Source organism: Ranitomeya variabilis, chromosome 1, assembly GCF_051348905.1.
Source record: "Ranitomeya variabilis isolate aRanVar5 chromosome 1, aRanVar5.hap1, whole genome shotgun sequence".
Classification (NCBI taxonomy): domain Eukaryota; kingdom Metazoa; phylum Chordata; class Amphibia; order Anura; family Dendrobatidae; genus Ranitomeya; species Ranitomeya variabilis.
In genome coordinates, this window is record NC_135232.1 from 679,691,380 (window position 1) to 679,718,898 (window position 27,519).

Genomic DNA, 27,519 nt, shown 5'->3' on the forward strand with positions numbered 1-27,519 from the left:
GGTACCTTTACCATTAGCTTTCAATCTTCCTGTTGTAGTATAAGCATTGTGCACAGTCCTTCTACCATATCATCGGAGTATTTTTCGATTAGTGGTCTTTTTTTTGCATTATGTAGCACGTACCAGTCAATTAGATTTCAATTTAACTCTTTCGCTTTATTTGTGGATTTTTTTTAGAAAGAGCCCGATTCCAATGAGGGTACGCTGGGCTCGAAGAAAGTGAAGGAACTTTCTGTGATAGATGGAAGGCGAGCGCAGAACTGTAATATTCTTCTCTCCAGGTATGTGTCTATAAAACAGAAAGGTTTACAGGGAATGAGGGAGGCTTTGTACCTGTATTCGATCTAATATTCAGAATACGATATTATTTCCCGATTTAGCCAAGCAACTGTAGAATAATTGATCGGCCCCGTGTATGCAGATGGTAATCATAGCCTATCAAGTTTCATGTAATTATTATTTTTAGAACATGACAGTCAGTAATGACCAATTATAATCATTACCCAGATTAATTGTTTTTAAATATTTAACATTTTAACACTTTTTATATTAGATTGTGACTGGCACCTATAGATACTTTTATTTGACCATTTGTAGAAGGGGGTCTCCATTGCTTGGAGTCTGGTCAGTCTTCAGACATTACCCTATGACATGGCAGAAAGAGGGATGTCCCTCGGGATGTGGACTACGTTATCGAGTAGTGAAATTTAAGAGATAAGAGAAAGTTGGCGTAGAAAGAAATGAGGCGAGCCAGCTGCTACATCTATTCCACAGTGTTGGGTTGTCAGATGCAAACTCTCTGCAGAAAATAAAGTTCATACCCCGACTTCTTATCTCGAGCAGATTACCATGAACCGGGAGACATTCTTCTTCTGCTATGTATGCTATTTTATGTGCAATGAGAAAAATATTTCTGTGATAACATATTGAAATCAGACGCCGCGCTTCACAGGAGACATACGTATGGTCACTGGCATGTAATTGTGTTTGCCTAGCTGAACAATACTAATTATACAGCTGAATACTGGCGTGTTCTTGTGAAATAAATACACGGGAAGGTGATTTTATTTTATTTTTTTGCCAATAATAATCTATTATTTCAAACATGCTCTTAAGGATTTTCAGAACGTTGTGTCTGGACCCATTGGTTTATAATTGAGCTCATACACTGCTCTGGGCACATAGCTCATGCAGGTCTGATCAGTGGGGGTCTCAGGGCCCCTTACTCTTGCTGTTTGACAGCACTATACAGCCCCTGCGGCTGCGGAGACTCCGATGTCAGGAACACATAAGAATGCAGTGCAACCATACATTAAGATGACACTTTTTATAGTTAGCAGTATCAGCTTAAAAAACTATCCCTTATCTAAAGGATAGACGATAACTCACGGGGTCTGACCGCTGTGGTGGCCCGGAACTTGTCAAACATTGCCAAATACAATACTTAGCTTCTTCCAACATCCCTGAACATGAATTCAGTGGTGAGACACAAACCATTATCTGCTGTTTTTCCTTGGGATTGTGGGGGGTGGGGTTCCAGCAGTTGGACCACCACTGATCTACACGTTATCACCTATTGTTTGGAAAATTAATAAAGTGTTATTCCCAACAATAAGAGTTACGTTTTGAAGCCATGATGTTTTTTTTCTACATTGGTAACCAGTTTTCTGTTATCATAACTGAAATGGTAGATCTATGTTTCCCAATGTAAAGATCAAAAATTCAGGAGAATATGAAAAGTTTGACAGACCCCATCCCGACAAAAGCCATAAGGACACTCTTTTAGTCTCCATTGAGTATATAGAGCCTATGAATTAGTTTGACTTCTGCACAAGAAGTTTTCCAAAAAGTGTTCACAGACTTTTAAGCCTCCCAAACAGTTTGGGGTGCTTTCACATTGTGTTCCGGAACCGGTTCGGTGGCCATGCTGGGGCTTGTGTCCGAATTTCCCACAAAATGGGATTTTGACCTATGCACCTACAAAGCCATATACTGTAATGGTGCTGACAGAGTAAACATTTTCTTGGTCGTGCATAATTTACGGGCTTATACACCTACTGGAAGTGGACACTCAGACACTGTCTTACTATATCTGGGTGACCCTCTCCTGTAGGCGTACACGCTCGAAAATGATGCATGACAGAGCGCACATTTGCTCTGCCGGCACCATTATAGTCTATGGCCACGTCCGTATCCTGTTTTTCAGGGGGATTCAGACATAAGCCTGAACGCAATGTGAAAGCACCCTTAGATGGCTGTCATCCGAATGATGGTTTGGCCAATTGTTCGGCCAGCATCTATCTCACCTGACTGTTCCATGCACAGTAGTGCTCGCTTTGCCTCTGGTGGCAGCTTATCACAGGGAGAACAAAAGGATGTCAAATCCTTATCTCCCTTATCATCTGTCCCCCAAAAACTTTAGACTGCTGGCCAAACCCGTCCATATCGTCGGGTTCAACTAATGTTAGTCTAATGTGTATGGGGGTTTTACAGTATAATGCCTCCTGAAAACCAAGAACGATCTCCTTTCATGTCCTGTTAAACCCGTTAAAATAGAAGAAAACAACTCTATATTTGTAAATCTGAACTGTGGTTGTGTTCGTAGGTCAAGTAGTCTCTCTGTGCCGTTAACACGAACTCTGGGAACCCAATGTACTGGCAACAGCGCTGAACAGTACAATTTGTCCTCCCATCCAGAGATACAGAGTAGATGAAAGAACTTTTCATTCCCGGTCCCTGTGCTCCTCATGTTATTGAAAAACTTCCAAACCTCCCACTTTGCTGGAAAGAGAAAATCCATCCTATTTTAGATGTTCTGCAGAACCCGGGCTAAAAATAATCTTGGCTTTCTTCAGTTCAGATCTCCGTTTCCAGCTACTTTGTTTATTAAGGAAATCATCAATAACTTTCTTCCTGGTCACTACATGTACCATGAACACAGACTCTGACGCTGTACGGTGAACGTGGGAATTGGGCTTTCTTTTTTCTTCCCATTTCTACACCACACCTATGAAAATCAAAGTCGGCACAGTGGAGCAGATCTATGGTTATGAAAGGTTTATTGCTTCCTACACTTCTTGGTTCTGCTTGACGGACATCATCCTGATGGCTGAACGTCAGCAATAGCTGGAATGTAGATCTAATCATGGACACTGGGTACATTCATTCTTCATGTTCTCATTTCCCAAGCTCCTTAAAATGTAGGATCACCTTATGTGAACCTGTGGCATTATATTCGGAATTGCTTAATTAACAATTCACTGATTTGTCATTTCTATTGTCTTTGTTTCTTCTATATTGGGGCACTGACACGTCACTACTAGATTTCTCCCCATTGCGAGTGATGATTGACTATGCAACAAGTCCATACAGGGACGTTTTAGGCCCTATATGTCAGGCCAATGCAAACTTTATTCTCATCATTCTGTCCCCATATCATTTGCAAATTGTTGGCAGCACACACATCCCGTTTCCAAAGACAGATTTACTGCCAACGACGATATTGTATGGTGTAAATGTCATCAGAAAGACTTCTATACAGAGATTGAGACGGCAAAGAATGCTTGGAGATTTCAGCTCTGAAGTTTTTTTTGTTAAGGCAGTTCTGGACTATAATTCAGGCTGAACTTGTATCTGTAAAATAGCAATGCTTTTAGTCACCAGTTTACATAGAATAATTTTGTATTTGTACTGTTATGCTGTCACACTTTCATGTTTCATAGTCTCAATATGGACCGGCCACCGGTCTCCAGACCCCAACTGGACATTCATGTATGCTTATAAGGCTAGGAAAACAGACATTTATCACTTATCCCAGATAATTGGTCCAATTATGCTGATCATACTCTGATCTAGGTGCAACCCAATAATCGGATGCAATTTTTTTTGGACATTAAAAATTGGACATGTGCCCCATAGAATAACATGGGGACCAGTGCTGTCCATCAAAGCGACAGATAGCACTTGTCCAATTGTTATGGTTGTGTGCACAAGCCCTTAGGCTCTTGAGTTCAGAGCAAGAGACCGGTGGCCAGTCCATACTCAGAAGGTGAAGATGGGTGTGTGAACTGGCCTTAGGGCTTGTTCACGCTCTGCGTTTTACAGTTCCAGTAAAGTGGATGCGATTTCTGAACTCTCATGTACACTCTGCTTTTTATTCTCGAAGATTTGAACTATCAGAGTGTTTTTTTCATGTTTGCGGCACTTCCATTTTTTCAGCATTTTTCACCCATTCGAGTTACTGGGGAAAAAAAATGTATTAAAAAACCGCAGCAGTTTTCCTGTTGACACTCTTGGTGTACCTTTAAAGAGGTTTTCCCATTATAGACATTAATGAATGTAGCTCAGCTGCAAAATGGGGACCGACTGTCACCCTGATATGTCCCAAAGACAGAGCCATGCCATCCAACCCCCTTGTATTTCCTGATCTCCAAGGTAGGAAAATCCCCTTTAACTATATAACTCCTCATTAAATCAGGGACACGGAGAGATCTGATCGCTGTGGCCCCTGCCCATGTAGTGGATACAGATGTACCATTTGGTCACCCAGTTTGCAATAAAAGTGGCTCATTTTTTACTGCTATACCACGATCATGGCAGGTATAATGGGGAATGCAGATAAAGCGGGGTGTCTGTACATTGCGATGGAGATGACTTGTAAACCAGTTTGTAACAGGCTGAATTAATCCGTCCCTTGCCCTGATTTCTGAGACTTCTTGGAATGATGTCACGGCTGTAGGAACCAGATATCAAGTGGCCTCTTATCCTTGGGTTTAGCGGAGCCAAATGTCAGAATACTAAATGCAAGATGGCGACACACTTATGAATATATATTTTTTTATATTCCTAATCTAATGAAATGTGTTTTTACTTAATTAATTACAAGTTATTTTTAAAATTGCAAGTGTATGGATCAGGATTCCAATGACTTAAACGCTCTGCACTGCAGGCTTTAGTAAATAAATCCTCCTGATAAATCCACATGAACTTGTCTGCAGCAGCCTTATAAAATGTGCAGCTCACATCTGCGATGCTGTGAATGTTTCTGCCCTCGGATACAGAGCCATTTCATGTTGGTGACCATAGAGGTAGTTGCAAAATTTCAAAAGAAAAAAATACAATTGCCAGTGGCGTCTCAAGTGCCAATGAAGTAGTGCACATGACCCGCACTTCTTGCCCGATGCCCCAGATTTCCAGAAAAAACTCTTTGACCCGCCAATCTCCACTGTGTAAGCCTACAAGAAGACACTGTCCTTGTAGCACAATGGCATCATTGTATTGCAGTGCCTGTGTCAGCTCTCTGTGTGTGTGCAGAGGGAAGAGGACTCTGTCATTTGGATTAGGTGAGTATAAACTTTTTGTGGAGGTTGGCACAAAAATGGTAATACTTTTGGATGGGACACTCACTCAAAGGGCATTGATTCTTTCAAAAGGGGTTTGTATTGCTAGATTAGGGATGCAGTTTTTGCCTGGCCTCAGGTGCTGGCAAGCCATGCTATGCCACTGCTCAAATAGGCCAGCACTGAAGCCATCGTCAGCACTAATGTATCCCAAGGCAGTAGCGGTATATCGCCGACATTAACAGTATAGGTATGATTATTATACAAGTGCCACTTTTAGGGTTAAACCCTTACATATAACAGGAAGACACATACAGCTTCTAACATCTGTTGATCGATCATCTGTTCTCACCGGGGAAATCTATGACCAACCAAACATGTCTACAGTAGAATACAGCACGTGGTCATCCATTTTTTTCAACATGGTTGGTCCAGACTCTCCACTTATATGTGTGCGCCAGGATGGGGATGATGTCCACATACCCTTCTAGTGCATATAGAAAGGTTTTGTCTTTACTGGATTTATAGGGAGTCTTGGCACAAAACGAATGTTCAAAGCCGAGTACAGGCACTCTGTGTCCCTTGGCGCAGCAGAGCAGCTCTGTGCACCTTCCCACCTACTTGTTTTAAATCCTTCTCCATTCTTCTATGCTTCTTGTAAAGCCAGAGTGGTCAGTGAAGAAAGAGCAGGTAAAGATAGATGGAAAACAAGTAGGTCTGGCAGTGTACTGAACTGCTGTGCCACTCCAAGAGTGCATTGACCGCCTGTTCTTTGTTGGAAGGTCATTTTGTGCCGACAATTCTCCCTTTAAATTAAAAAAAAATGGATGAACTGACTTAACAATCAGAAGCTGAGAGCTCAAGGATTTGGAGTCCTTTTCTTATTTTCCTTTTTAATGAACACAATGGAGAGTCCACCACAATGTAAGTACGGAGCTTTCAGCACCCCCTCCTAAGTAAACAGATCTTGACGTAGTGAACCTTGAGCTAGAGCTAGTGGCGGAAATTAAACACCTAAGGGATTATTTAATAAGCCGCAATTGTTTTTAGTGATTAGGTGATGACCTCTTTGATCTGATGTCTTCCACTACCCTCTCTTAATTCCACAAACATCCCTAAGCTATTAGCATTTGCCAAGAATAAAGCATTTCTCCATATCACGTGTCGGCTCATAAACAAGCCTCCTTGTTCTGTTAAACATACTTTGTATGTATTGATCCATAGATGTTTGCAAAATGGGAGTTAAACTGAATGTAGTTATGCACCATTACTATTAACTCTCTTCTGTGATTTCAATTTATTTCTTTATTTTTGGATGGTGGGTTGGATGGTTTCTTCTATAGAAGTTCATGTAGTGAGAGATATTCATAGACGTGTTGGAATGTAAATATCATATAGCAGTTTAATACCACAGTGTCAGCTGTCTGGTTTGGTGACCTTTTGGTGGGTGATGTCACATATATAATGGTGTGTATACAACTCCACAGGGAGTTGTAGACACAATCTAGCAGGATACTTTTAAATGAAGGCTGTTACCATGGTTACAGACTACAAACAAATCCAATGTAGTCAGAACCAGCAGTCATTCTCCCTGTTTGTCGGCTGCCTCTAGCTCTCCCTCTAAATGTTGGGGAACAATGCTGACTGGATAATGGGAGAGTGTTAACACCATATTGCGGTTGTATATTCTCTCTCATATTCCAGCAGCCCAAACCAGAAGGTCATTCTCATAGCCCTAACTTGCAGATATGATGCATCCAGTTTGGGTCTTGAGACCCACAATTTGGTCTGGAATTGTGGATATAATACAGACTTAAAAATACAGTCACCATACAGTTTTAGGAATTAGGTTAAAGGAAATAAGGGCCGCCATGTACATTAGACTAAAGTTGGCGAAACTCCAGACAAGTTTGGCCGAAAGTCTCATTTGAATGGGGGCCCCGACTCACCATGTGTTGGGGAAGATAAGGATTCGACATGTCTGATTTTGGACTGCCGGTCCTTTTTGTTCTGTAGTGATAAGCCGCCAACAGAGGAGTCACATGGAGATTACAAGAGCACTCGTGTGTGAATAGGCAAAACAGCCAAGGTAGCTGCTGGACGAATAATCGGCTGTAAAGTGTATGGCGAGACTTACGGTTTCTTTTAGTGTGACTTCATGCCTGACCAGCTTTTTTAAGATAAGGTGTAACATTCTTTTAATGGTGGTTCTGAGATCAATTGGATTTAATTTGAGGGAAAAGTGCACGTTTCTGTCACATTCAGCACTCTCGCAGTCAGGAAATTTCCGCTCTAATCTATAAGATTAGCAGTAAAGCATATTTGGAACATGTGCTAGCCCGCTCCACAACATGCTGGAAATTCCTCTTGTGACAATGTTGTTACTATGTCGAGGCTCAGTATGGACTTGCACAAATTCAGTGTTGTCTCTAGTCTTTGATGATGAGCAGTGTGATACGTAGTACCCAGGTACCACAAAGTGCATGATGGGGAGGTGTTTGTGTTGCTAGAATTCTGCATATTTTCATCCAATACGATAGCATTATCCAAAATTATAGAACTTTCTGCCTCCTGGGAACACGGATCTCATTTAGCAAAACCTGAATAATTAGAATTAATATTTTTTCTTTCATTGCTGAAAAACCGGTCACTAAAATGTCTCTCCAGCTACTACAAAACTACAATTCCCAGCATGCCTTGAGTTGCAGCGCTTCATATGTAATGTCATGTTTACTTTCTTGTAGGTTAAAGTTGTCGAATGAAGAAATCAAACGTGCAATTTTGACAATGGACGAGCAGGAGGATCTACCGAAAGACATGCTGGAGCAGGTGAGGGCGCTTATCTGACACGTCACCGTTGACCTTGTTTCTTTCAGCAGAAATGAAGGAAACCTCCACCCACGTCACCCATTAACTAACTAAATTGCCTTTTGGAAATTGAATAGTGACAGATGAGGCATAGATAATTGTGCAATGTAAGGAATTTGGCACTGTTTAGATCTCAACAACGTAAGAAAAAAAAACCCTAAATATCCGATATTGTCATGTATACATGATATATGGCAGGTCGCAAGCAAGGATTATACTTCATATATATATATGCTGAGGGCAAAAATGTGCTATTTTATACCCACAAAGAAAAAAAATAGCAGCAGTGACATCTACAGGGTAATGCATGCTATTACAAGCTGGGAAAAGTACCGAAATACTAAGACAAGATAGGGCCCTGTAGTGTGGAGCTATACTGTGGTCACCATCGAGTACTTTTTTTTCCCTCGGTGCTTGTAGGGGAGAATGGCACCTAATAAGGCATACTTGGTGGAGTACATAGCCATGTAGGACTGTGCGTGCCACAGTCCTCCACCCCCGGAACGCCATAATCCCAAATAACAGCACTAAGGCGTGAATGTTATCACAGCGCAGACGCTTGAAGACTGTTGTTTGAGCATTTGTTACGGTATGTCAACCTGTAGATTCCCTTTAACTTCAGTGACCTTTTCTTAAATCTAAGAAAATACCGTAATTGAAAAATCTACAAATACAAGAGTAAAACACTACAAAACAAACACAACATGATCCAGCTCATACACTTGCAGGTAATACAATCCAGATTAAAAAGGAAGGAGCCTGGGAAAATTTCCAGGGAAGGACAATTCAAGAAGCAATTGGTCTCCAAAGTCTACGGTGAAAGTATTCTCACCCTTTCCATTTGTATGAGTGGTTATTAGTTTAATTTATACGTAGTCCTATAATAAATATTCTATGTACGCGCCCCCAAGGTGTAGTAAATCTTAGGTGATTAATGAAAAGTGTCAGTCTTGATGTATGAACTAAAAGAACTGTGTTTTCACAAACTAATGCCAGTTTCACATGTCTGACATTGACGGTCTTAGGTTTGTGAGCCATCAGAGAATTGATACTCTCAACCATAGTAATTACCAGTTGTCATTGGATGCCTACATTTCCATGAGGAATTACAGGTGGAACAACACAGAGATGTTGGGCAGTATGGTGGCTCAGTGGTTAGCACGGTCGCTTTGCAGTGCTGGGGTCCTGGGTTCATATCTCATCAAGAACAACATCTGCATGGAGTTTGTATGTTCTCCTCATGTTTAAGTGGGTTTCTTCCAAGTTCTCAGGTTAACTCCCACACACCAAAGTCATACTGATAAGGAATCTAGATTGTGAGCCCTGATGGAGACAGGGATGATGATTATACAGCGCTGTGGAATATACCACAATATAAACAATGCATAATTGCAAGTGAGATAAAAGAAAAGACGCTCCAGATTAGTCACTTTAGGCCATGTGCACACGTTAAGTATTTTTCGCGTTTTTTTCGCGTTTTTTCACTATAAAAACGTGATAAAAACGCAAAAAAAACGCTTACATATGCCTCCTATTATTTACAGTGTATTCCGCATTTTTTGTGCAAATGTAGCCTTTTTTTCCGCGAAAAAATCGCATCGCGGAAAAAAAAGCAACATGTTCATTAAAATGCGGAATTGCAGGGGATTCCGCACACCTAGGGGTCCATTGATCTGCTTACTTCCCGCACGGGGCTGTGCACACCATGAGGGAAGTAAGCAGATTATGTGCGGTTGGTACCCAGGGTGGAGGAGAGGAGACTCTCCTCCACGGACTGGGCACCATATAAGTGGTAAAAAAATAAGAATTAAAATAAAAAATAGTCCTATACTCACCTTCGATGTCTTCCCGCCTCCACTGCACGCTGTCGCTTCGGTTCCTGTAGCTGGTGTGCGGTGAAGGACCTTGCCGATGACGTCACTGTCCTGTGATTGGTCGTGAGCGGTCATGTGACCGCTCACGTGACCGTGACGTCACGGAAGGTCCTGTGCGCACAGACCAGCTATAGGAAGAGGAACGGACGCCGCTGAGGAGATGTCTGGGTGAGTATAAGCATTTTTTTATTTTTTTTATTATTTTTAAACATTCTATCTTTTACTATAGATGCTGCATAGGCTGCATCTATAGTAAAAAGTTGGTCACACTTGTCAAACGCTATGTTTGACAAGTGTGACCAACCTGTCAGTCAGTTTTCCAAGCGATGCTACAGATCGCTTGGAAAACTTTAGCATTCTGCAAGCTAATTACGCTTGCAGAATGCTAAAAAAAACGCGAAAAAAACGGAAAAAAAACGCAAAAAAAAAAATGCGGATTTCTTGCAGAAAATTTCCGGTTTTCTTCAGGAAATTTCTGCAAGAAATCCGCAACATGTGCACATACCCTCAAAGAGGATGTCTTTTAGTAAAAACTTCCCTATAAAGTATGTGTTCAGGCTTCTAACACAGATTGTCTTCTCCAGCTCCTGAAATTTGTTCCTGAGAAGAGTGACATTGACTTGCTGGAGGAGCACAAACATGAGCTGGACCGTATGGCCAAACCGGACAGGTTCCTCTTTGAGATGAGCAGGTACGTTTTTTTTTAATCATTTGATAAGCAACATGCCAACTTAACCACTGAAAAGTTTTTTTTTCTAAAACCCACTCTACTCACCCATCCCAAATCCTACCCAGAATTTGAAAGATTTTTTTTGAGTGCTAATAATTCCATACTTATGGACCACGATCTTCACATCAATTCTCCAAGCAGGCACGTTATTTTCTTTATCTTCGGTTTTGACAAGTGATCTGGCATATGTGGGTTTGCTGAACTGATGGCAGGTGACCCCACTCAAGCCTTCTCAATACAGTGCTAAAGATTTACTGATACTTTTTCATTTTTAGACAGCGCAGACTCAAATCTGGCGCATCTTCAGACGGTCTAGTCTATAACAGGGGCTCTTGTTGGATGACCATTTTGTCTCCTGTGCAGTCAAACAGAATAAGGGATCCGTTGTATCAGTTATGCTAACGGAAGAAGAGGGGCTTTATTGATTATTATGGGGTTTGTTTATTTTTTTTTAGAATGGAAAGAAAAGTCCTGGATGCAGAACTTTTTCGTCCTGTCGGAAAACTAGAATCCAGACTTACTCCATAACAATCAGTAGAGCTCCTCTGCTTCTATTTGCAAAACTGATACATCAGATTCCTTATTCCTTTTGAACATTCTGTTTTGTTTTAAGAACAGACAAATTTAAATGTGAACAGAGCCTTACTAAACTGTTTTTATTCCAATATTTGGCTCAATTTGTTGTTTAAGGGATTATTTCCAAAAAAGAAGTTATTCCCTACCCATAGGGTATAACATAACTTGGTGATGACCGAGGTTGGAAATAGAATAGAGGAGCACATGCTTGACTTCTGCTCCATTGATTATCATTGGGACAACTGCCTGAGGAAGCAGATTACAGTCATCTGCTATTACCATTCGAAGAGTTTGATCATGCTTACCTGTGCTCTATTCATGAACGGCTCTGGTGGTCCCAGCATTCATACCCTCAGTGGTCAGCAGGTTATCCAATATGCTTGGGAAAGAAGATAACTTGTTTTTTTGGGGCACTAACCTTTGTTGCTCATAATTTTCTTGTTGGGTTTTAAGCCTTTCTGCAACACTTTACTGAAGCACCACTCCAGCGGGTTTTTTTTGTTTTTTATTGTACCGCTGTAGTAGTGTTTTAAATGTAATTTCCCTGTCTCATACTCACTTGCCGTCACCTTCATCGTTTTCCAGTATCGTTTCTGGCAAAAAGTGACCTGCCGCTTGCTCCAGTGTTTCATGGAGCCACGCGAAGGTCAATCTTCAATGTAAGTGTGTGGGAGTCTCATTCTGGCTCTCCTCAACTTCCATTGAGACTTTCTTCCAGTCAGAAGTTGTGGTCACAACATGGCGCCACGGAACCAGAGCAGTGCCGAAAAACGGTGAAGATGCTGGAGGGTGGGTATATAACCATGGCCATGGGCAGGGGACATATACTTAGACTGCCACTCCAGCATTGAAAATAAAAAAAAAAGTGACTAAAAACGCAAAATAAATGTGGTGCAAGGTGAGTGACCTAGTTTTCTTGGTGCAAATTGAGCCACAATTTATACTCTAGTATAAGCCGACCTGATTATAAGCCGAGTCACGTAATTTTGCCATGAAAAACTGGGAAAACTTATTGACTCAAGTATAAGCCTGGTATGCATGGCCCCCTCATCCCCATCCTGGTATGCATGGGCCCCCTCATCCCCATCCTGGTATTCATGGTCCCCTCATCCCTATCCTTGTATGCATGGTCCCCTCATCCCTATCCTTGTATGCATGGTCTCCTCATCCCCATCCTGGTATGCACGGCCTTCTCATCCCCATCCTGGTATGCAAGGCCTTCTCATCCCCATCCTGGTGTGCACGGCCTCCTCATCCCCATCCTGGTATGCACGGCCTCCTCATCTCTATCCTGGTATTCATGGTTCCTCATCCCTAAACTGGTCTGCATGGCTCCTCATCCCTATCCTTATATGCTTGGCACCCTCATTCCTATCCTTGCATGCATGGCACCCTCATCCCCATTCTGGTATGCATGGTTCCTCATCCCTCTCCTGGTGTGCATGGTTCCTCATCCCTATCCTTGCATGTATGGCTCCCATCATCCCCATCCTGGTATGCATGGTCCCCTCGTCCCTGTCCTAGTATTCATGGTCCCCTCGTCCCTATCCTGGTATTCATGGTCCCCTCGTCCCTATCCTTGTATGCATGGTCCCATCATCCCTATCCTTGTATGCATGGCACCCTCATCCCTATTCTGGTATGCACGGCCTCCTCATCTCTATCCTGGTATGCATGGTTCCTCATCCCTATACTGGTCTGAATGGCTCCTCATCCCCATCCTGGTATGCATGGCTCCTCATTCCTATCCTTGTAAGCATGGCAACCTCATCATTATCCTGGTATGCATGGCTCCCATCAAAAAAGCATATACAAAAAAATCCTACTTACCCTTCCTGTGCTCTCTCGCAGTGACTGCATCTTGTTCCGGTGCCAGCAGCTGCTTTATGCTTGTAAACAGCGCATTGCAGGGACGTCATGCGCTGCTTACAAGCACAGCATAGCTGCTGGAATACTTTCTGCTCTCCACGCCAGGACTATGTGCGTGGAGGGCAGTGAGTATCCATTGCTGTTAAGTAGCTCGAACAGTGTCAGACACATCCGCCGTGCAGTAACGTGTCCCCTCTACTTAAGGGAATGAATATTCATTGCACTCCACGCCTATGGGAGTGGAGAGAGGTGAATATTCATTCCTCTTAATTTGTGGGCACACGTGACATCTTGGTTGCTGCTGGAAGTCAATGGCTGCGGCTGACACTGTTCGCCTATTACAGAGAAATTAATATTCACTGCCAGAGCAGTGAATATTCATTTCTCTTTTGCAGCGGACACAGGAGTTAGCCGCTGCCACCGACTCCTACCTCCTGTGACCCGCTGCTTTGCCGCTGCTGCCCCCCTCTTATCTTCTGGGACAATGTCTCGAGTATAAGCCGAGGGGGGTCTTTTCAGCAAAAAAAATGTGCTGAAAAACTCGGCTTATACTCGAGTATATATAGTATTTAGCATATAGAAAAAAAAGAACTTGTTCTTTTTATTTCACGAAAATGTGGCCTGAAAAGTCCTTTTAAATGAGATTTCTAGGATGAAATGACATCATTGATTAACTGAGCAGTCAGTGATGTCACTCATTGCTACAGAGCTGATAGGCTGCATTATCACGAATTGTGGCCCTGCGGAGCATCATAGCTACCATACGTTGTGATGTATAGCGGAAAGCACATACAAGTCTAAGGAGAAATCTGAAGTAATAAAACTCTATGCCAGATGAAATTAAGCCAAAACTCCATATTTTCCGAACTCCCAGGTGAATTGTACAGAGGAGATACATTTATTCTTTTGCTTTTCTCAGAACACTGTTGGGAAAGTGTAAACCTCGTCTTTTCACAGCTGTAAAACATTTTCTTTTCATAGAATATCACATTTTGGAAGCCGCTCGTATTTATTTTATCGGGTCTCGTCACTGGAGAATATTGAATTTTCACGTTACTTTTTTTTTCACATTTCTCAACTCCCCGGTTTACAAGTAGGAGGCTGTAACTAGCTGAAGAAAGCAAAATGTCAGCGCTATGTGGCATCACCCACATGTCCTTGATTTTATATTGGATAGTAATGTTTATTAGGGTTATTAATCAAAGAAACATATAAAGATTTAGCAGCGATTTTATAGTCTTAATAGAAAAAAAAAACAGACCGCTTAAGACCAGCTGCCGTATTCCACTGGGAAACATTGAGTTTCGAAGTGTGACCTTTAAAGGGTTATTTCCCTCTTCATAGATGGGTATTGTTGGGTAGGTCTTGTAAAAACAAACATTTTTGCAATTTATTGCTCATTAAAAATAACGGTCGTTTTTTTTAGGTATTAGTACTTTTCTTTTGTTTACAGCTCGTTGCCTAGGAGACCGACCACTTCTGCTGTGTAGCTTGTAAGCACTATGTTGAAGCTGGCTAGGATTAAGAGGCAACAGCTACCCTGGTCAGCTTCAAAATAGTTCTTACAAGTCCAATATAAAATTGCTTTTAAGTGTATGTTTCGCTGTCTAGCAGCAATGGTCGGTCTCCAAGGCAACAAGCTAAAAAGAGAAGTGGTTAGGATCTCAAGAACGGCTGGAAATTTTAACCCCTTCAAGTCGCGGCCCTTTTTCGTTTTTGCGTTTTCGTTTTTCACTTCCCTCCTTCCCAGAGCCATAACTTTTTTTATTTTTCCGTCAATATGGTCATGTGAAAGCTTATTTTTTGCGGGACGAGTTGTACTTTTGAACGACACCATTGGTTTTACCATGTCTTTTACTAGAAAACGGGAAAAAAATTTCAAGTGCGGTGAAATTGCAAAAAAAGTGCAATCCCACACTTGTTTTTTGTTTGGCTTTTTTGCTAGGTTCACTAAATGCTAAAACTGACCTGCCATTGTGATTCTCTAGGTCATTACGACTTCATAGACACCTAACATGTCTAGGTTACTTTTTATCCAAGTGGTGAAAAAAAATTCAAAACTTTGCTTAATAAAAAAAATAAAGTGCCATTTTCCGATACCCGAAGCGTCTCCATTTTTCGTGATCTGGGGTCGGGTGAGGGCTTATGTTTTGCGTGCCGAGCTGACGTTTTTAATAATATCACTTTTGTGCAGATATATTCTTTTGATCGCCCATTATTGTATTTTAATGCAATGTCGCAGCGACCAAAAAAACGTAATTCTGGCGTTTTGATTTTTTTTTCGCTACGCTGTTTAACGATCAGGTTAATGCTTTTTTTTATTGATAGATCGGGCGATTCCGAATGCGGCGATACCAAATACGTGTAGGTTTGATTTTTTTTTTATTGTTTTATTTAGGATGGGGCGTTTTAAACTTTTATATTTTTTATATTTTTTTCATATTTTCAAAAACATTTTTTTTTTACTTGTGCCATGCTTCAATAGCCTCCATGGGAGGCTAGAAGCTGGCACAACTCGATTGGCTCAGCTACATAGCAGCGATCATCAGATCGCTGCTATGTAGCTGAATTGCAGGTGTGCTGTGAGCGCCGACCACAGGGGGGCGCTCACAGCAGGCCTGCATCAGTAACCATAGAGGTCTCAAGGACCTCTATGGTTACTGTCCTGACACATCACCGACCCCCGATCATGTGACAGGGGTCGGCGATGCGCTCATTTCCGGCCGCATGGCCGGAAGTGGTAGTTAAATGCCGCTGTCAGCGTTTGACAGCGGCATTTAGCAGGTTAATAGCGGCGGGTGAATAGCGATTTCACCCGCCGCTATTGCGCGCACATGTCAGCTGTACAAAACAGCTGACATGTCGCGACTTTGATGTGGGCTTAGCGCCGGAGCCCACATCAAAGGGGGAGACACGACATGCGCAGTACATGTACGGCGCATGTCGTGAAAGGGTTAATAAGCAGTAAATTGCAAAAATGCTTGTTTTTACAAGAGCTATCCAACAATACCCATTTTATGAAGACTGGAATAACCCTCTAATCAAATATTGCACATAAAATTTTGTGTTGTGAAGGAACTGTAATAATTGATTACAACTGGAATCAAAATTTGCCACTGCACCATTATTGATACAGAGTCCAGCATTTATTTTTTTTTTACAGGCTCTAGGTGGTTAACAAGGCTATTTGTTTTTGTTTCGTTTTTTTAATGAGGATTTTGGAGCAGATTTTGCTCCAAAATTCACATCAAAAAACTTGGAATACACTTTCTCTTAGAAAATATATTATTTATTAAATCTCAAATGGTATGCGATTTGATTGTTTTTTATAATGGACGAGAAAATAACATTCTAATAATTTGATTAATTCTTCTAGGATCAACCATTATCAGCAGCGGCTGCAGTCTCTGTACTTCAAAAAGAAATTTGCAGAGAGGGTTGCTGAAGTCAAACCAAAGGTGGAAGGTAAGTTGTAGTTAAAGTGTCCCTAACATTTGGGGGTCTTAATTAGTGATGAGCGAACATGCTGGGATAAGGTGTTTTCTGAGCATGCTCGGGTGTTGAGTGTCTTCCCCGTGCTCGAATAATATGATCGAGACCCTGCGGCTGCATATCTCACAGCTGTTTGACAGCCACAACACATGCAGAGATGGTCTGTTAGGCAATCCCTTTATGTGTTGCGGCTGTCAAACAGCTGTGAGATATGCAGCCGCAGGGTCTCGATTGTATTTTTTGAGCACACCGAAGACACGTTCACTCACCACTAGTCTTAATATATCATGCACCCTTACACATGCTGCTGACTAGTGAGGGATTCGGGTACAGATGGGTCATAGCTCTGCTCAATGTCCCAAAATGGACAGAGCTGCAGGCACCCACATGTACGGCACTGTGTATAAACAGTCAAGGCTTCTTCGTTCTGCTAATTCTTGGAGGTCCCAAATGTTGGACACCATTGATTATGCATTGCAGACCTGGAAGAACAGGCCATTAATTGAAAATCCTGGGAAACACTATGGGTCTGTTCACACGGGACACATTTATTGGTAATTTATTTATTGTATTTTTTTTTTTTAGTACCAATGTAATTGATTTTATGAAATCTCTTCCGCCCTTTCTTTTAATTTTGCATCATAAATTGCCCAATGCTTCAGATTTGGCATTCACACTGTCAATTAATGCAATGCAAAGGGTGAATTCACAGCAGAAACCACCACTATAGTGGCACAATGGGCAGTACAGTGGCTCAGTGGTTAGCACTATATGGTGGCTCAGTGGTTAGCACTGCAGCTTTGCAGCACTGGCTTCCTGAGTTTAAATCCCACCAAAGACAACATCTGCAAGGAGTTTGTATGTTCTCCCCGTGTTTGCGTGGGTTTCCTCCGGGTTCTCCGGTTTCCTGCCACACTCCAAAGACGTAGTGATAGGGGCTCACAATCTAGAATCCCTATGGGGACAGTGATGATGTCTGTAAAGCGCTGTGGAATTAATGCACTATATAAGTTAGTAAAATAAAATAAAATGTGAATTTGCTGTAACTTTTGGACACACTTGCAATTTTCAGTAACGCCAAAGATGTATGACCTACGCCTCTATGTTCTGCATGTTAGAATAAATGCCCTCCTCACTAGATTTCTCATTCTGCCCCTTGTACCCAGCCATCCGCTCAGCCTCCAAGCAGGTTTTGCAGAGTAAAAGCTTAAAACAACTCTTGGAAGTGGTCCTGGCTTTCGGAAACTACATGAACAAAGGACAGAGGGGAAACGCTTACGGGTTTAAGATCTCCAGTTTAAATAAGATCGCCGATACCAAATCCAGCATTGACAAGTAAGTGACATCTAAGGACAGGTGCCGAGCTGCCTTTACATTGCTTGCGAAATTTATGTCCGTAATATGGAGCATAAAGGTACATGTTGCAATTTTTTTAATCATGGCAGACTATTGGTAAGTATGAAAACTCATCAGTGAGCACTGGCATTATGGCTATAATGGGTCTGTGTACCGTCCTTAACGCACTCTGACAACTCAACCATTTTATGCTTGTCTTAATTATTCCTAAAGCTGCTCCTTTGTATTCACTACAGTTTTTATATCTCTGTGTCATGAGTTTTGCATCCATTTTTTTTTTCTCGTCCCTTTTTAAAAACTGTAAACTGATATAATTCAAAGGTAAAGAAGGTAAATGGATCGTTTAGAAAATGGACGTAAAACTGATGCTTTCTGTTTTTTTCTGCATCCCTGTACATTTAAATGGCCCAGTTGGATCTGCAAAAACGGATGAGAATAGGACATATTCGGAGTTTGTCAGAACACACAGGACACAGATCCATAAAAATAATTAAAAAAAAATAATGGCGCGAGTGGTTCCAATAAGCGGAGTCTGTGTGCTGTCTTGTCTTAAAAATGGGGTTGTATGTGGATGAGCGAAACGGATGTGTGTATGTAGCCTAATGCTAGGAAAATTTTGGGAAACAAGAGAAATGAGCAATATGCTGAGGGTAGAGATGGACATACTGACCAAAAGCCGAAGAATCGGAACCTGCACAGTTTTATTAGAAAAACAAAACGTTTTGAGTTAATAATGAGAAAAAAATGTCTCATTGAAGTAGATCTCTTCTGGAGCAGGGTCGGCTCTGTGTACCCAACTGCGTAAATGAAATTTGGCTTCCATCTTGGAGTAGTTAGCTACTTACTTTGACCTACACTACTGCCTACACGGGTTATCGCTTCCACAGCGGAAGGTATCTCATCAGCAGAGATATTCTAGAGAAGATCTTTATTGGGTTCCTCCCGGAGGTTTCTGCATTTTCCTGTAGCTGACCTCTCACAGGGGGTGTTGTATATACAATCCAGCGTGAGACTTCCACTAATTTCCCTCAAGAGCTGCGGTTTGTTTTATGCTTGCAAAAAAGGATCCACGGGGAACGGTGTGATGTAATGTTAGGAAGAGGGATGGTTCTGATGACATTCAGCTGTTCAGATCCTGTAGTGAATATCATGCACTTATATTGGATTCATTCCCATACCGCTCCGTGAATGGTGTGTGATGTACAGTAGATGAACACTGATACAGTCCAGATCTGCAACATTTGGGCTGAATATGAAGTTGCCGATATCAGTTTCTGTGCGTCGGGTTGTCCGGCATGTACTGACAAGCGTCAGCCATTCTAGACTTGGCTCTGGAGTATAGGAAAAGTCCTACTTCTCTGCCTGTACAGAAAGTGATTGATGGCTTTGCCTATGTCAAGATCTGTCGTTCATATTGTTACTGTACAGTAATAAGATATATTGTGTCATTACAGGAATATCACCCTTTTGCACTATCTAATAACAGTGGTAGAAAAGAAATATCCTAAGATTATAAGTCTACACGAGGAGCTGCAGAGTATCCCCGAGGCTGCAAAAGTAAAGTAAGTGGCGAGCTGAATGTATCGAGAGCAAACAGCTACACATATGTTCTGCAGATTGGGAGGAATGGATCTATCACGCTTCAAACATGAGAAAGCTGAAGTGTTAGGAGAAACTACAATGTGGCCGCTGACGTAACCAAGCTGTTTATTTACTGATAATTAGCAAATTGCTAATCCACCCACCGAAAAAGCTTTTGATGTCAATTACAATTCCAGTATACTAGTACTCTTGGAAATGACGCCTTTGAAATGTGGTGCTGGAGAAGAATGTTATCGGTACCATGGATGGCAAGAAGAACAAACAAATAAAGCCAGACATGTCACTCAAAGCAAGGATCACCAAACTATGACTTGCCGATGTTGTGCACATCAAACACTGGAGAAGGACATCATGGTGTGAAGAAGACCAACAACCCATGGCTTGATACTATCAAGATAACAGAGAAGATCCTGGTGGACCTATCTAGGCTTGCACAAGATCCGCCTTCCTACAGATGGTTCATCCATAAAGTCAGCATGGGTCAAGATCGAGCCGACGGCCGCAAAATAACAAATTAAAGAGGCACTATAGTTGAAACAAGTTATCCACCATCAAAAGGATAGTTGGTAACTTGTTTATCATGGGGGTCCAACTGCTGGGACCCACGCTAATCGGTAGAACAGGGCATTTTGTCCCCTTCAGAATGGTGTGGCAGTGCACATGTGCAGCCTGCTCTATTCATGTACTGTGACCACAAGTATGCTATTTGCATACATGCAGCCTCATGCAGACTAGACGTATGCGGCTTGCTCAATAAAAGTGAATTGAGCGAGGCTGGACACATCTAGCTGGATTGTGGACGAAAGTATGCAAATCGCATGCTTGCAGTTACATGACCGCCCGCTCACGGCATCGGAGAATGACATTGCGCAGTGAGGATTCACAAGTCTGCAGGCATATAGTGACTGCAGGCTTGTACCCCAAGCCTGGACTACCCCTTTAATGATAATATTTAAGCTGCCTGCAGCCACTAATATGGAGCGCTAGCTGAAGACTGACTCATAAAAGGGTCCAAAACTAATAAAACCAGATTAAACACCGCAGGAAATAAGATCCCTAGAAATCAGATACATAGCATCTACCTGATCCCAGGGCCTGACTTCGATGTACCATCACTTTATAATGGATCGATAAAATGGCTTTATCTTATGTGTCATATGTATATATTTTATATAATATATATATTTTATTTATATACATATATATATATTTTTTTTTAAGTATGACTGAACTGGACAAAGAAATAGTCACCTTAAGGAACGGCCTGAAAGCTGTGGAAAGTGTAAGTAGCTCTATTACTCTATTCTGCGCTTTTTGCAGTTTTTGAAAAGTTTTCTTAGAACTGTGAATGGGAAGGTTGCTTTGAAGAGGTTTTTATTTCTTTTTAGAGTAGGCTATGGCTTAAGGGGTAAGGGGAGGATTGTTGGGCAATAGTGATTGTTTGCAAATGCTTAGCATTTTAGAACAGTCGCCTGACCTTGTATTATATGGATACATCCAGGTGTACAAAATTATCCTCGGAAATGCATATCATTTTTTTTCATGTATTGAAATTGGCAAAAAGGTGCACATCAAGCACACATTATTGGAATACACACGGGATGTACAGCATTTCTACAGGTGTAGGGAGATTTTTGCCACGAGTCTGCTACTGGATGTAGACCTTCCCTATCCATTTCCTACAGCTGACCCTACAGTCAGTGTGGGGGTGGGGGGGCTCTTAAGAGCAGCCCTGACCCGTCCTTTACCCTTTGGTGACTTTTAGCTTTAGTTATACCTAAATCTTAGAGGACACGGGAAAGACTTTGGTAATGTCTACCCTTATTTCTTCCTAAGAGTAAAGTATGGTTCAGGGATGCTCTTTGGGGGCGCTAACAGGGGCGTAACTACCGCGGTCGCAGCGGTCGCCATTGCGACCGGGCCCCGCAGGTCAGGGGCCCCGGGCCGGCAGGTCTGAGCAGGGCCAGGCTGGCCATCGGGCACTTCTGGCAAATGCCAGAAGAGCCGATGCCAGTAGTGGGCCGCTGCACTGTTCCTCCCCCGGAACCCCCCCAGTGCCGCCGCCGCCGCCGCATTTAACTATACCGGCGTCTATGACACCGGTATAGTTCAATGCAATGATGGGAGGAGAGAGCGTCACCTGACGCTTCCTCTCCCATCATTCCCCGCTCTGCCTCTGACAGTACACTGCGGGTGCGCGATGACGTCATATCATCGCGCACCTGCAGTGTCCTGGGCAGACTGCAGCCGCCAGGAGCAGCGCGGGCAAAAGGAAAGGTGAGGAGAGTTTTTTTTTTTTTTTCTTTTTAACCGGACTGTGGGGCCATTATCGGGGGGGGGGGATGAGATGAGATGTGGGCTGTGCTCTATATACCCCTGTGCGGGCTGTGCTGTATATACCCCTGTGGGGGCTGTGCTGTATATATCCCTGTGCGGGCTCTGCTGTATATACCCCTGTGGGGGCTGTGCTGTATATATCCCTGTGCGGGCTCTGCTGTATATATCCCTGTGCGGGCTCTGCTGTATATACCACTGTGCGGGCTCTGCTGTATATACCACTGTGCGGGCTCTGCTGTATATACCACTGTGCGGGCTGTGCTGTATATAACACTGTGCGGGCTGTGCTGTATATACCCCTGTGCGGGCTGTGCTGTATATACCCCTGTGCGGGCTGTGCTGTATATACCCCTGTGCGGGCTGTGCTGTATATACCACTGTGCGGGCTGTGCTGTATATAACACTGTGCGGGCTGTGCTCTATATACCACTGTGCGGGCTCTGCTGTATATACCACTCTGCAGGCTGTGCTGTATGTACCACTGTGCGGTCTGTGCTGGATATACCACTGTGCGGTCTGTGCTCGATATACCACTGTGAGGGCTGTGCTGGATATACCACTGTGCGGTCTGTGCTGGATATACCACTGTGCGGTCTGTGCTGGATATACCACTGTGCGGTCTGTGCTGTATATACCACTGTGCGGGCTCTGCTGTATATAACACTGTGCGGGCTGTGCTGTATATACCACTGTGCGGTCTCTGCTGGATATACCACTGTGCGGTCTGTGCTGGATATACCACTGTGCGGTCTGTGCTGGATATACCACTGTGCGGTCTGTGCTGGATATACCACTGTGCGGTCTGTGCTGGATATACCACTGTGCGGGCTGTGCTGGATATACCACTGTGCGGGCTGTGCTGGATATACCACTGTGCGGGCTGTGCTGGCACCCAACACCATGTTGCAGTGCAGGAGATTCCTGCAACAGTCCGAGGCATATCTAGGGGAAGCGGGGCGGGGGAAGGTGGGGGGGTTGCGGGGGCGGGGGAAGGTGGGGGGGTAGGGGGGGGGCCCCATTTGGAAGTTCGCACCGGGGCCCATAACTTTGTAGTTACGCCACTGGGCGCTAAATACCCCTCACACCTGTGAATACTGTTTTTGGTGAAGTTTACAATTTATGCATTGTGCACAATATTATGTATATTCATAGCAGGAAACAATCTTGTATATTTGGGCTGAGATTTACCTTAACTTTCTCAGTTCTAGTATATTTAGATGTAGCGGAAATCTTTCTATTTTTTAGATTTGCTACTAAATCCACAACTGTGAGTTTTAACATTTAAGGGAAACCTGTCCCTTGATTCATGCTGCCCAAACCAATCACGAATCAAAGCCTGGCTGCACGAAGGCGCCGGCACGTTTCAGAGAAAACCTAGTCTAAAGAGTCGTACGGAAACCATATGGAGAGACTAAATTAGTGCAATACGATTCCTCAAATTTTTCCCTCGCCTTGCTCCTGGTGATTGACAAGTCTCTCCCAATGTACGCACATTGGAGAGGCCTATCAGATTGCTGGAGCCTCAGTTGATCACGAGAACAGAGGTCTGGGAATTCTGCTCCATCCATTATCTGCAAGAACGACGGAGACGGCGCTCTGCTATCTTTGTCACACCTATAGATCATGAATACAGCAGTACAGAGGACCCTTGTTTTTGAGATCTTTGGAAGTCCAAGCGATCAAAAAACAAAATCTACAAACTAGTTAAAATGCTGTAATTGTTGGATAAGGCCTTTAGGTAATTCTACATCATCCGTATCTCAGAGACAGCATATTGCAATCATTTCTTCAGTTCATAGCATAAAACGCCACGGAATATGGTGGAAAACGGAATATGAAGGCGCTGTATAAGTAATGTATAATTAATAAATAGTAAATAAAATTATTTATTTTTCCCCCCATTTAGGAACTGGAGTATCAAAAGTCTCAGCCCTCTGTGGCTGGAGATAAGTTTGTGTCAGTGGTCAGTCAGTTCATTACTGTGGCGGGCTTCAGCTTCTCGGATGTAGAAGACCTTCTTGCTGAATCCAAGGAGTTGGTGAGTGCAAGGCTATAAATCCAGACTGCTGGCGACCTCTCGTATCACTTGCGCTCCGGGAGATTTCACTTGTTCTTAATTGAAACAAATCTCAACCCGGCCTCCGAGATTTAGGAAAACACTGGGCGAGTGCCAGACGTCAGATTCCTGCTCTTACGTAGTTTTGGAAAATGAAAGCTGCACTGACTCCACATTTTTCTTCAATCATTTTATCTAACCTTCATCGCCTCTACAGCTCCTACAGATTTTCACACTAGTCCACTTTGGACAAACAATTTTTTTGTTTTCATAAATGAACTGATCCAGGAGTTTCTTGCTGCCGATTCCCCCAAGCAACTAGTTGTAATCTGTCAACGATCCAGTTACCCCACAGTATCACCACAGAATAAAGGGATCTGGACACCTTTTGGGGGAATTTCCTATACTCAATTGCATGAATCTTTGGGCTAAAAATATATATTTTTTCATTTCTGATTCATTAAAATTTTATACTGTTGTGACTTTTTTTTTCATCAAGCGGTTTTCCATTGGAAATGTCTCAATTTTTTTTTTTTTATGCATCTGTTGCAATTTTTACAACTGTCCTAATAAGCTCAACCAACTCTTTAGAAAGTGATCAGGATGGTGCAGGTGCCCAATAAACGCATCATACTTTATATTACATAAGAGGCGTACATTAAGACTGAAATGCACCCTTCATCAAGTCTGGAGTACGAGTGACCTTGTTCGGACGGGGAGTTTGTAACTGTTATTTGTTTTTCTAAGCCCCTCTTAGTAGATAGATTACCATTTTTGATGTGATCTTTACTCATAAATTAGCGGAGAGGAGCCCCGAAAAGGACACATAAGAGTTAAAGCACAACTCCAATGTTTATTATTTCATTGGTATCACTAATGTATGTTCCGTACCTGTAGTAAAAATACTTGTCAATCGCAGTCTTCTGGTGTTCTCAGCTCCGCTCCTCTTCCGCTGTTTGCGGCTCTGCCCTGTTCCTCTTCCGCTGGTTGCGGCTCTGCCCTGCTCCTCTTCTGCTAGTCGCCGCTCCGCCCTGCTCCTCTTCCGCTGGTCTCGGCTCGGCTCTGCTCCTCTTCCGCTGGTCTCGGCTCTGCTCTGCTCTGCTCCTCTTCCACTGGTCTGGGCTCGGCTCTGCTCCTCTTCTGCTGGTCTGAGCTCCACTGTGCTCCTCTTCCGCTGGTCTGGGCTCCGCTCTGCTCCTCTTCTGCTGGTCTGGGCTCCGCTCTGCTCCTCTTCTGCTGGTCTGGGCTCCGCTCTGCTCCTCTTCTGCTGGTCTGGGCTCCGCTCTGCTCCTCTTCCGCTGGTCTGGGCTCCGCTCTGCTCCTCTTCCGCTAGTCTCTGCTCCTCTTCTGCTGGTCTGGGCTCCCACTCTGCTCCTCTTCCGCTGGTCTCGGCTCTCGCTCTGCTCCTCTTCCGCTGGTCTCGGCTCTCGCTCTGCTCCTCTTCCGCTGGTCTCGGCTCGGCTCTGCTCCTCTTCCACTGGTCTGGGCTCCACTGTGCTCTTCTTCCGCTGGTCTCGGCTGCCGCTCTGCTCCTCTTCCGCTGGTCTGGGCTCCCACTCTGCTCCTCTTCCGCTGGTCTGGGCTCCCACTCTGCTCCTCTTCCGCTGGTCTGGGCTCTCGCTCTGCTCCTCTTCCGCTGGTCTCGGCTCACTCTCTGCTCCTCTTCTGTTGTTCCCGGTTCCCTCTCTGCTCCTCTTCCATTGATCCTGGCTCCAGCTCTGCTCCTCTTCCATTGTTCTCAATGACGCTCTTCATCTGGTAGTTGTGATCTGCAGGATTACTCCAGTGTTTGCCGGGCAGACTGGAAGTGACTTTCGAATGTAAGCCTGTGAGAGCTACTGTAGTGACCGTTAATCAGTCAGGAGCTGTGGTTACAACATGGCGGAGCAGGACCAGAGTCACGCTGGGGAGAACATTGCAGCTGGCAAGTATTTTACTACAGACAATGAACAAACATTAGTGATACCACTCCGGAGGTGACATAGAAAGAAAGACTGGCGTGGTGCTTTAAACTCTCCCCTCCAAACCTGCTCACTGTTGGATGCTCAGTTCACTTATTCTGCAGCCTGCAGTACACCGTGTAGTAAACAGTACACAGTGTTTAATGAAACCCACTAGCAAACGTGAGCTTAGGCCCAAAGTAAACATATTCAAGTAAAAAAAATGCCCCTTAAGTGTCCATATTTTTAAAGTTCAGTAACCTGTGTTGCATGGACAGCCCCTCTTGTCAGTAGAGAGGTGCTGGCTGTAGCTGCTGTACATTTGTTCTAATTGATGGCAAATCTAAATTGAGGAATTTCCATTATTAACGAAGGTGCCATAACTTGTATAGAAGATACATTTTCATGTCCCCCAATAACAGACACTTGATAAAATGATCCTGTTATATACACATTATATACAGATAATTGTCACCGCATATGAGATTCGCACATTTTGTGCTTCCCATTTACTAACATGTAATTAACAGATTTAATTACAGGGGGGAAAGAATAAATCTTTTGCCGTTTTTTCTTTGTGCAGCCGTTTAAGGAATCATTTGCCTCTTCTAAATGATATGTTATTTTTTGGGGGAAAGTAAGAAAAACACAAATATGGCCCCCAGACACACATTTGGTTCTAATAAAAGGCCATGTGGCCATAAAAGGATCACAACCACTTCAAAGCACAGAGGGCGAGCTCCCTGACTCCTGCGGTGCGGCCCTTGTGTCATGTAGGAGACGCATGCCTCCTGCCTTCAGTGACGCTGCTTAGATAAAAGACTGCTTCACATGGATGTGCCAAATGTGCTGCTTGTACGAACGTGTACGGCCCGTGGCGGTGACACCGATACGCCTGCTGCCTGCCAGAGCTCTGCCATCTTTACTCTGAGATTTCATATTACCCTTTCCTGTCTCAATATCCTTCTAGTATGTGAAATCAGCCAAACATTTTGGGGAGGAGAACAACAAGATCCAACCGGATGAGTTCTTTGGGATGTTCGATCAGTTCCTCCAGGCTTTTTCAGAAGCCAAACAGGAAAACGAGAACATGAGGAAGAGAAAGGAGGAGGAAGAACGCCGAGCACGTATAGAGGCACAGGTGAGAAAATACTCCATGGCCACAAAAAAATAAATACGTTACCTTACATCATATGGCAGGTAACGCTGCATAGAATTGCAGACACTTATCAAGCAGTTTTTAGCATAACCGGTGCCCCGAAAGTCGCACATTGCACAGAATTTTTAGTTTTTGCACCATAAACCTAAAACATTAAGAGTCAGTACGGGCAACAACCTTTTAGATTTATAGAGCTTTACATCAGATAATGTTGCAAATTTTGACACAAATCTGCTTCTTCCTACAGGAGGCGTAGACTGTATTTTTTTCATATTAAAGTGGACAGCCCCTTCTCAATCAGTATGCCCCCCGCCTCTAACC

At 43.3% G+C, this 27,519-nt stretch overlaps 1 protein-coding gene and 1 long non-coding RNA gene across 7 annotated transcripts in view; one reads left to right on the plus strand and one right to left on the minus strand.

Moving 5' to 3' along the window:
• Positions 1–27,519, plus strand: part of DAAM1 (dishevelled associated activator of morphogenesis 1) — a 208,603-nt gene that overhangs the window by 166,894 nt on the left and 14,190 nt on the right. For all 6 annotated transcript variants that reach the window (XM_077265188.1, XM_077265205.1, XM_077265179.1 and 3 more), the window contains 9 exons: positions 178–281; positions 8,084–8,168; positions 10,666–10,772; positions 16,633–16,721; positions 17,915–18,083; positions 19,559–19,666; positions 20,928–20,988; positions 23,950–24,081; positions 27,010–27,180. In XM_077265188.1, the coding sequence (XP_077121303.1) occupies positions 178–281; positions 8,084–8,168; positions 10,666–10,772; positions 16,633–16,721; positions 17,915–18,083; positions 19,559–19,666; positions 20,928–20,988; positions 23,950–24,081; positions 27,010–27,180 (1,026 nt within the window). The remainder of the gene's footprint in view (positions 1–177; positions 282–8,083; positions 8,169–10,665; positions 10,773–16,632; positions 16,722–17,914; positions 18,084–19,558; positions 19,667–20,927; positions 20,989–23,949; positions 24,082–27,009; positions 27,181–27,519) is intronic.
• LOC143776160 (uncharacterized) overlaps positions 1–27,519 on the minus strand; it is a 70,992-nt gene that overhangs the window by 7,395 nt on the left and 36,078 nt on the right. The window contains exon 2 of the long non-coding RNA XR_013215779.1: positions 12–289. This is a non-coding gene — a long non-coding RNA (uncharacterized LOC143776160). The remainder of the gene's footprint in view (positions 1–11; positions 290–27,519) is intronic.